The 10,288-nt window shown below is 42.5% G+C and overlaps 1 protein-coding gene and 1 long non-coding RNA gene across 2 annotated transcripts; one reads left to right on the top strand and one right to left on the bottom strand.

Annotated features, from left to right (window-relative positions):
- Positions 1–6,946: 6,946 nt before the first annotated feature.
- On the top strand, positions 6,947–8,647 carry LOC129590938 (very-long-chain 3-oxooacyl-coA reductase let-767-like). The gene is made up of 9 exons (XM_055486387.1): positions 6,947–7,205; positions 7,270–7,316; positions 7,386–7,461; positions 7,534–7,644; positions 7,709–7,773; positions 7,848–7,892; positions 7,954–8,136; positions 8,194–8,343; positions 8,410–8,647. Exons 1-9 carry the CDS (start codon positions 7,046–7,048, stop codon positions 8,518–8,520), a joined length of 948 nt encoding a protein of 315 aa, XP_055342362.1. The 5' UTR covers positions 6,947–7,045; the 3' UTR covers positions 8,521–8,647.
- LOC129590939 (uncharacterized) lies at positions 8,568–10,105 on the bottom strand. The gene is made up of 2 exons (XR_008690781.1): positions 9,372–10,105; positions 8,568–9,130 (listed from the first exon to the last, which is right to left on the bottom strand). It is a non-coding gene; the product is annotated as an uncharacterized LOC129590939 (long non-coding RNA).
- Between the last annotated feature and the right edge of the window lie 183 nt (positions 10,106–10,288).

The raw sequence follows: 10,288 nt of genomic DNA on the forward strand, positions 1-10,288 counted from the left end.
CCGGCTTAATGGTGTCAAACACGCTGCAGCTGAAAACAGGCAGCTGAAAAATTAATCAGAATTCCATCCTGGTCAATGCGATTTTTTCTACGCAGGCGTCAAATTACGCTGTTCAATACAGCGTCCACTAGCACAACTGCACAACACCGAAAATTGTGTGGGTGGCTTTTGTCGCCGGGCGGAAGCGCTGGTGACAATTTTCATCAGCAACGTGTAAGCGCTGAATTAGAGAACAATTTTATAACCCCGCAAAAACGAGTTCACCGGACTCGCATCCGACATGCGAGCGCTATCGGATTCTCTTCAGTTTTACCGCACGCGCATCGTAAAACGCCTGATGCGGCGTTTTTTGGCACTTTTTCGCTAAAATAAAAGCCCCGGTAATGTGAAACCGCACTCCACCGTACGACCATAAAGTGGGTCGAATTAATCGGCGAAAAAGCTGCTTAACGCTCACTTGGATAGCGATGCGTTATTAATCAGCGGGAAAACTCGCATGGTGTCAAACAGCAGTTTAATCAGTTTAAAATGTCCGTGTGGTTATGAACTGTACTGTATGTAGGTCAGGGAATAGAAGACCGAGACACGCCAACCGGCAATATTTTCCCGTTTTGACGGCGTTTATATAACCAAGTACTGAGTGGATGGGGCAGTCGTAAAAACGCCGGTTTTTACGGTGTAGTTTGCGCGGCGAAATGACCACGCGGTGGAGTCTATCTCCCGTATCGATTTCCGCGTGATTATGGGTCAGTTTGTGCATCGGATCGATCAGCACGATCCCTGATGCAATCACGGTAAATGCGTATTGCGGACGACTGCTTGACCGGCGAAAATGGACGCTAAATTGTCGGTGGAGTTTTGTTGCGTGGAGAGAATAGTGATATCGGTCAGTTTGGGTTTTGCGGGTGCCTAATCAACCGGCGAACTTGACCCCCGCAGGCGGGAGGTTAAGTACTCACTAAGTAATTATTTCACGAACTAAATTGATTAGCAACTAAATGTACAAAAAAAATTTATTCTGTCCTTGTTTTAATTACGACAAGTAGAGACTTTAATAAATCTTGTCTGCAAATTACTTATACACAGTATAACTTTCGGAATGGAGAACAATGAAATTTTGTTAAAAGGTAGTGCCTCTAAAAATTCAATACAAAACGGAATCACTGGACAAAAATATTGGAAAACTATTTTAATAAGCAGATCGTTCTGTGAATCAGAATTATAGAACCTCCCATGTCATGAAATTGGCAGCGATGCCAGCTGCAGAATTGCAGCCGTTGCACTACGAAAGCTGGACATAAGCATCATTGACATGGAAAGTAGGCAACGCCTCAACGGCAGCTAATTTGTTCGATAAATTAATTAAATTAGCTGCTAGAAAAACAACAATAATAATAGGAAAAAAAATTTTAACGCTCTAAAATAATTTTAAAATTATGAAACGCATCCAGGAGAAAGATCCTTCTGAATAAAACCACATCGAAAAATTTCAAAGGCGAAATTAAAAGCACGGAGGAAAGGAAATGTCCTCCATTATTTCACGCGTCATTTACTTGGCGAACAAAGCATGCCAAAAAACTCCAGCCGAGAAAAATGGATGGGCGCATTAATTCGGCTGCGAATGTAATCTATGTAGGCCAGCGGGGTTAAATGGGCCCGCAAGTGGCGTGATTCTTCCGGTCGGGCATTGCCGGTCTGCCCATTAAATTCCCACACTTGATTGCGCTCTCCCGCACCGCCGCGAACCGGCCGTCTCAAGTGACCAATAAGGATTAGGCCAATCGCGTCAATGAGGCGAAAAACTCGACAATGCCACAATTATATACATAGATATTCAAAAGTGTGTCAGTGCGCACAACGTATACGCACATATGCCACACGTGCCGGAACTGGATCCCGCGCGAATGTTGGTGTGTACACAGCGCAGCAGCTGATGGAAGAACATGAGTCGCTGTCTTGACACACATCTCGCGCTGTTGTGCTGAGTGACAGCGTCAGCGGACAAAGAAACAGCGGATTACACGGCGCTGTGCAAACACACAGCGTGTCAAGCCGCAGAATCCGTTACGGCTGCGGCCGACGGGCGGCTGCATATTACACACCGGGATTTCTTTCAAATTTGCCGGTTTCCAAGTGACTCGCTAATTAAAATGTTCGAAACTTTGGAACCGAAAACCGAAGGCGCATTAAAAAGGCTTCCCGACAAGCCGCCACCTTAGGCGGTTGCAGAAACGGCAGCGCACAGCATTCTTCGTAAACGCTTTAGTAAAAAAAATTGTTTTTATTTCTGTGGCTTTAAAATATTATTACCTAGTGCTTTCGAAATTCAAAATGTTTTATTAAATTGAGAAAATTCGAAGATCAATGAAAACGCATTTCTAACAAGCTGCCACCTTGGGCGGTTGCTATGCAGTAGCGCATAACTTTGTTCGTAAATCTTTAATAATTCATAACAGTTAAAAATCCCTTCTCCAAGATGTTATTACCTTTTAAAAATATTATTAATGACTCAGATCCAAAAAATTTATTTAGTTGACTGTACCTTGTCGTTGGATACATCCGCCACACATCTCAACAATGCCGCTATTACGCAGCGCGCCCCGGAAGTTCCCCAGTGACACATAGAGAGAATTGCGGTACATTTTCACATCAACACATATCACTGCTTGCAAAACATGCGGAGAAATTGCTATTAAGAAATCAGCATGTAAAAAATTCAGAACGAATGCTTTGGAAAATTTCATGACCAGATTGCCGGAACCATAACAAACCAGTGTTGTGTTGGGCTATCGCGAGAATCGAGTGCTAATCATAAGACAAGAAAATGCGCAGTTTGTGCTGATGCCGGGCATAATTCGGCGGTGAGCTGGATTCCACTGTCAATACCATCTCAAGTGGACCTTGTGCAACAGCGTTTGCTTAAGAATGGCAACACTTGCAGTTTTTTATTAAACAACATTGCCTTTATCTGTTTATGCCAAAAATTCGATTATTTTGCGGAACGGATTATGCAAAACAATGAATATGCTTATTGGTGAATTTGTTTTTCTTATCTTATTTACTTTTTTATTTTTTTCTTGTATTTTTTTTATATTTTATTCTAACGTAAAATGATTTTATTGTAATTATGATCTTCTTATTTTATTTTTTTCTATTTTATTCTTATCTAAAACTAATTTTACTGAAATACGCATAAAATAGCAATACAAATATTTTCTAAATATCGTTTTCTGATTTTTTTAAAATAATTTTTAATATCGTCGGCAACTTATTTATATGTAAAAATAAATTTATTAAAATGCGCGGGAAGTTTCTTAATTATCTAAACATTTTTTGCCAGGTAGCTGCCACGGTGGGCGGTGCAATATGAAACAGCGCGTTGCCGGGTGAACTGGTTTCGGCCGCAGTCGGTTGTATCATCTCACGATTTTAAATCCTATAATTATATCGGTCTAGATTTTTCGCTTAATAATTGGGTGGATTTACAGAGATTTTTCGCTGTCGCCGGCTGAACAGCGCAGTGGGCAGGTATGGTATCATTTCCAGTGCGATTAAAATTCCTCAGCCTACGCGTAATAAATTACCGGTTAACGCTGACCAGTTCAACCGATAATTTAACCACACCACTCAAAATGTCAAGAGCACTTGCAATCCTCCACCGCGCAACCGTGCCACGCGGTATCGAAATCGAGCAGCGGAAAAGTTATTATTAAATCGCCATATAACCGACCGCGACACAATTAAAAATGGACAACGGTTGTTCGAGCGCGCGACGGAATCGGCGTTCGGCCGCTATAAAAAAAAATTCCATTGGGAAATTTGATTTTTAATTGGAACCCCGCAACGAAAAAAAAACGGTGTAAAGAAAAGAAAACTATGAATACCGAAAATCAATTGCAAAATTATCATGTACATTTTATAATAAAATACATATATTATTTTACTGAAACCTGCATAATAATTTTAAATAAAATAAAATGCTAGAAAAAATAATAATTAATTTTTAAATGTATTAAATTTATATATACGAGTATTTTTTAATTGCGCTAATGTTTTCTAATTTTTCCTGATTTGTCTATTATCATTTGACGAGATGATGGTGATTAATAATATAGCCCATCATGCATGGAGAATTTTTCCGATAAGAATCGCAAACATTAGCCTTTTCAGCTGCTCAATGAATGCGGAATCCATCATTCTATCCATTCCGGTGTGATTGCGCTGCGTGGTCGGCTCATTCGCCCGCCCGCGCCGTCATTGATCACGCATCCCTGACAAAGTGCTTCTGTTTCACTCTGCTCTGTAGTCTGTTCTCTGTACTCGCTCTCCCGTCGTCCGACGGAGCCAGACACTGGCCTCAACTGACCGTGCCGACAGGTTGCAGCGGACAGATTCTTTCACCGGAAAACCGGGCGGACGGTGATTAAGGCATTCCGCCTCCTAATTACCGCAGCGGAGAGCTGACTGCTTTGAATTATATACGTTTAATCTTATTTACCCATCAAATGGGCATTCAAATTTTGCCGGTTTTGTATTACAGGAATTTTACAACAATTTCCGCGGAAGCTAACGTAAAAATATTTTTTTTAAAAGCGCGGAAAATTTTATAAGGATTTTTGGAGAAGCTAGTACAAAAAAATAAATATTATTAAAATACGCGGGAAATTCTAGAACAATTTCTGCGGAAACTAACTCAGAAACAATTTTGTGAAATTTCAAAAAGAGTTTTGCGGAAGCTCTTGTTCAAAAGATTTTGTTGAAATACAATTTAAGGTTTGTTCAATAAGGAAGTACTGTACATTGTTAAAATATTTAGCCTAACGTTGTTTACTACACAAACACTACAGCAAAAAAATCTGAACAAGGAAATTCATTGTGGTTAAGAGAAGCAGTTAAAGAAAAGCGGAGCAGCGGCCAATTTGGTACTTAGTGAACCGTTTGCAATTGCCGCCAAGTACCTCGTACTAACCCGCACAAACACCGTAAATCCACATTGGCCGGCATTTATGCACGCATCGCCGTTTTCGTTTCACTCTGGTTTTCCGCGATGGAGTGAGAGATTTAAGAGCAATTTCAATTTCTCTCGGCAATCTGACAGGCTACCCAACGTGTAGAGCGACGGGGATGAATGGTGTTATATTGTGCCAAGAGACAAGTTTATAAGCTCATCATCGACGACGCTGAACAAGATGCGCTTTTTTATATGTACTCGTATATCGGCATGCCGATTAATTTCTTAACGGGGACAAACCAGTATATTAACAACATGCACCGCTGACGCAATCTATGCATCATCGCCGCGCCGGCTTCCCATTAATCACACTTTACGAGGCTCCAAGACAACAGTATTAAGAATTTGCAATTCAATACCGCTTACCGGCGTGCAACGCTGGATTAATCGAATTTCAGATAAAACACGTTAAACAAGTGTTTTTTTTTGCAACAGTACAGCAAACAAATCCCCAATATTAATAGCTAATTTCCCATAATACAAACTGGTGCAAAAAATACTGAAGCGACAAGAAAAATCGCTATATTTTATTTCTAGGAATGCGCCGCAAATTCAGCCGGAATTCTTGTTCCACAGACATTTGGTCAATTTTTGCACTGTTTTTGTCAGATAAATACGACGCCGTTTAACAATTATTACGTACTATTCGGCTGTTAAATCTTTTGTCGTTTTTACCACGGTGTTATTTTGGTCAACCATATTCAGCATTAAATTGTCTTTTAACTGTTACGACTGCGACCCAATAAAGCCATCAACTTAACGGCTGTCTTACCTAATTTCCTTTTTCCTCCGATAACCAGCACGTTACGCTACGCTAATTATGATTAAACGCGCGATAAAAACGCCAATCCCCATAAAACGATAATAATCCATAAAAACGTGGGGTAAATAAACGGCAATGATCGGTGTGTGCGGACACGGTAAGGAATTATACGGCAGCCGTTCTACCGGTCGATCTAGACTGATGATCAGATTCGGATGGAGAGCAACGGTGAAAGATGCAGAACGGTGTATTCAACAGATGGCTGACAGTTGGATTTTCCGGTTTGCTGCATTCCGCGACAGTGTTGCAGCTGAATGAGAACAGGTAGCCGGTTGAGACAATTCAGTCATCAGTGGAACGAATATACCGGGGGTTGTACGTACGTATGAGTGACCAGTACAGCGCAGTGTATGGTAGCCGGTTGAAACAATGCGGTAGAGCGGATATACCGAGAGTTGTACGTACGAACGAGTGACCAGCGCAGTGCCGTGTATTGTAGCCGGTTAAGACAATAACTCAGTCATCAGTAGAGCGGATATACCGGGAGTTGCACTTGTACGTACGTGACTGACCAGTGCACACGTATACCCAGCAAAACGGCTTTTTAATCTGAAAGACTGAAAGCCGGTTGAGACAATGCAGTCATCAGTGGAACGGATATGCCGATATGCAGGAGTTGTACGTACGCACGTGGCTGACCAGTGCACACGTATGACCAGCACCGGCTATAGCGGATCTAAATCTGGTTGGTCCACTTTGGTCGTGATTTACCGTTGAACACACAGCGCGCATCGGAATCCAGCACAGTGCACAAAATGTCATGCTGATGACTACCAAACAGCTGATTAATCGCCAACCGATGCACCGGTAATGCCCGCTGACAAACGCTTGTATTAACCGTGTGCGGTGCTTCGTTTAACTGCATTTACACGCTGCTAATTAAATCAAGTAGTGTTTTTTGATTGAATAGATGCGTTGTGAAGTATGCGATGCATATTCAATTACAGAGATCGAAGTCTGACATCGATCGCTTCATTAACACGTAGCGCTACGGCAACCGCCGTCGGGTGGCGGGATCAGCGTTGCAAGCGGCGCACGTGCGCGTTATCGCTGAATGCCGGTCGGTGTCGATTAACCGGTCCATATGCAGCTTGTGTAAGATAAGTCGTTCCTTTCTGGCTACTGTGATGACTGCCTTCTGCACATGCTATCCAAGTGCTGCAGAATTTTAGTTGCCTGCTGCAGCACATGTTTACAGGATCTCGTTCGCCATGTTGTGCTCCTGCTCGCTGCTGACCGCTATCGGTCTCCTGGCGGTCGCAGTATTCTTTGGCAAACTGTTGTGTTTATGTGTTTCCGGGTTCGTCACGTTTGTGTTGGCTCCGTATCTTCCTTTATCGGTCGATTGGAAGAAATACGGAAAATGGGCAGGTTGGTGCGTGCACGTCCAACATTTCGCAGTTTTTATAACAATAATATTTTGGGATGATTGCAGTGGTTACGGGGGCGAGCGATGGGATGGGAAAGGAGTTTGCTAAGCAGGTATTTCAGACCCCGCAAACAAAATCCAGAAAGGAATGATTATTAATTTTATGCACTGATTTGTCGCAGCTCGCACGCAAAGGCTTCAACATTGTACTGATCTCGAGGAGCGCGGATAAATTGAAAGCCGTTGCAGCCGAGATTGGTACGTTACCGGTACTGTAGCGCTCGATGCAGTTGTCGAACTGGGAACAATCAATAGTACTGATTTTTGCAGCGGAATACAAAGTAGAGACCAAGTGTATTCCCTTCGACTTCAGCAAAGGCGACCTGCAGGAATTCCGCAAATTGAAAACGCAATTAGACGGATTAGAAGTCGGTGTACTAGGTACCGTAGACAAATCTGCACCATTTCCCAGCGAACAGTTTTTCCTTCAGCTCTCCCTTTACAGTTAACAATGTGGGAATTTTCTTCGACTATCCGGATCTCTTGCATCAAACACCCGGAGGCGATAAAGTATAACGACTGATAGTACCAAACAACTACAGCCGAAATATTTACGTAGCGGCGAACAATTACGCTATTTGCAGGCAATAATGAACGTCTTGAACGTGGATGTCGTGACCTTAACGCTGGTGAGGGCACCAGTATCGACAGCGCACTGGTAAGATGTTTTTAATTTGATTTGATCATTAGATGATGGAAATGTGCCTGCCGCAAATGGTCCGCAATCGCCGCGGCGTCATCATCAACTTGGGATCATCGCTGGGTCTGCAGCCGACCGGCACGTACGCCGTGTACTCCGCCTGTAAATCCTACTGTATCTTCCTCACCGAAGCACTGCGCCAGGAGTATGCCGATAAGGGTCTGGTCATTCAGGTAACAGAAAATGTGTTCTAACGGTCTCAGTTCGGTGCTTGAAAAGCTGTTTTATAGACGGTTATTCCGGGGATAGTTTCGACCAATATGGCTAAGAATTATCGTGATGCGCCATTCCAGACGACCGCGGATGTTTTTGTCACCGCGGTATTGTCGCAAGTGGGATTACGCAAAGTGACCAATGGATACTGGAAGCATGCCTTAGCGGTACGAACGCCATTAGCAATACCATCGATAAACCCAGATAAATAATATACTGTACTTCGGTTGCAGACTACGTTGTACGATTACACGCCGACATTCTTTGCGCATGGGAAGATTTTCGAAGATTCTGCACACAGAAAGAACCTGTTCCTTTCCGAACAAAACCGCAAATCGGATTAGTAATTTTTCTACTATTAGTAACCGTTTACTGGTTCTTGACGATCATATCTATATTTATGCTTTATTCATCCAATTATCATTCATGAACGCCTTTAAACGGGTATAAAAAGCCAACTTAAAACTAAAAGCTGCTGCCGGTTCTACACAGCTCAGATATCGAATTAAAGGTTCCAGCATCCAAAACGAAGCATCCGAAGCGAAAATACTAAGAAAATGATGTTGGTAACGTTGATTCACATTAAAGACATGAGATACAGATAAAATATGCAGTTGAAAATGATTTTGACATTGTCTGATAACAAAAACCATAAAGTTAGGCAGTACGTAAATTATCCAAATACGTACTAGAGAATTATCAATAGAGCATGCTAGATATAACCGCAGATTCGGTGCGTGCAGAAATCGCAGTGGTTATGGAAAACGGGTGGCAATCCAGATAGATGGCAATCATGGCATCATGGTAGTAGGTGGGAAATATGGCAGGGACAGAAACGACAAAATTATGTGAAATGGATCACATGATAAAAGTTATCGAGATTCATCGAGAGCGAGGCGCTTCCGCCCCAGTAATCGTTTTGTACGCTTGCAAGGCGAAAGCCGCGCGATCAACCTGTATGCGATAACAACGGTTATTTTATCCCGCTAATACAAAAGATTTAAAGAGAACCCACTGTCACCGACAATAAATAGCGCTGGAACAAAATGCGGTACGTAATTACGTATACTGTACCCTTTTGCTTAACAGCAACTTTTTTTGACACGAAATAATTCTTCTCATCAAACAAGTAAAAAATTTTACAAGTGTCAATTGGTGATAAAATACAACAATATTGCATGGATGCTTCACTTACCACTTGCACCGCCACATAGGTCAGCGCCACAACTCCGGCAATCCGCAGTCCAGATTCCCAAAAGGTGTCGCTCCGAAGGAAGATAATCGGAACGCTTGCCATTTGCTTCAGATACTCGTACTCCATTTTTATGCTGATTTGTATTACAGCCGTTGAATAGTTTGATAAGTAAGCCCAAACATCGATCAGCGGGATTGTTGCATGAATATTAAAATCATTAAATTATTAGCCAAAACCGGTGTTCTAGCTGTTCTGTTTTAGTGAGTGTTATCTATGCAGTGCCAGGCCAGCCAGGGTAACGTTTATATAAAGGTAGACCGATTCCCACGCGTACAGAGCGTGCACTGAATGTGCACTCTCGATGTGCCGGCTAGTGTGGAGCAGCTAATTGAATATGCAGCGTTCTACTGCTCCGGAATGGTCCGTTGTTGTTTGGCCATGGATGTTATCTGGAGTATACGCTTTGTTGCTTCAGTTAGACATCCTGTCGCCCTTTTATCGCACTGGGCATTATAGCGGCGATAAAGATTACCTGGCGTTTGGACTGATAGTGCAATGTGACTTCCGTACACAAATAAACAACATGGTCCCATTAGTTTCGCATACACGCTCACGTTTTCACGCTCACAACACGAGCTTGCCATGCGGTAGGCACTATATAGACGCACGGCAAAGCTACGGTATGATGAGCAATTATCCGTATCGCGATAACATAATTTAAAAGCAGGTACATATTCGCACTTATCCGCGCTTGTTCGTATTGCTGAGAAAGCCAGTGAACTGTACAGCTCGCAAAATCACTATACACGCAATTTATGCAAATATGCAATGCGATAAATGCAAATTTGATTTACAGGGGTGCCGGGCCAAGTTCGGACAGTTAAAAAAATTCCTCTACTCCTACCAGTGAAATCTAA

This window comes from Paramacrobiotus metropolitanus, unplaced genomic scaffold, assembly GCF_019649055.1.
Source record: "Paramacrobiotus metropolitanus isolate TYO unplaced genomic scaffold, Prichtersi_v1.0 Parri_scaffold0000043, whole genome shotgun sequence".
In the NCBI taxonomy this organism is placed as follows: domain Eukaryota; kingdom Metazoa; phylum Tardigrada; class Eutardigrada; order Parachela; family Macrobiotidae; genus Paramacrobiotus; species Paramacrobiotus metropolitanus.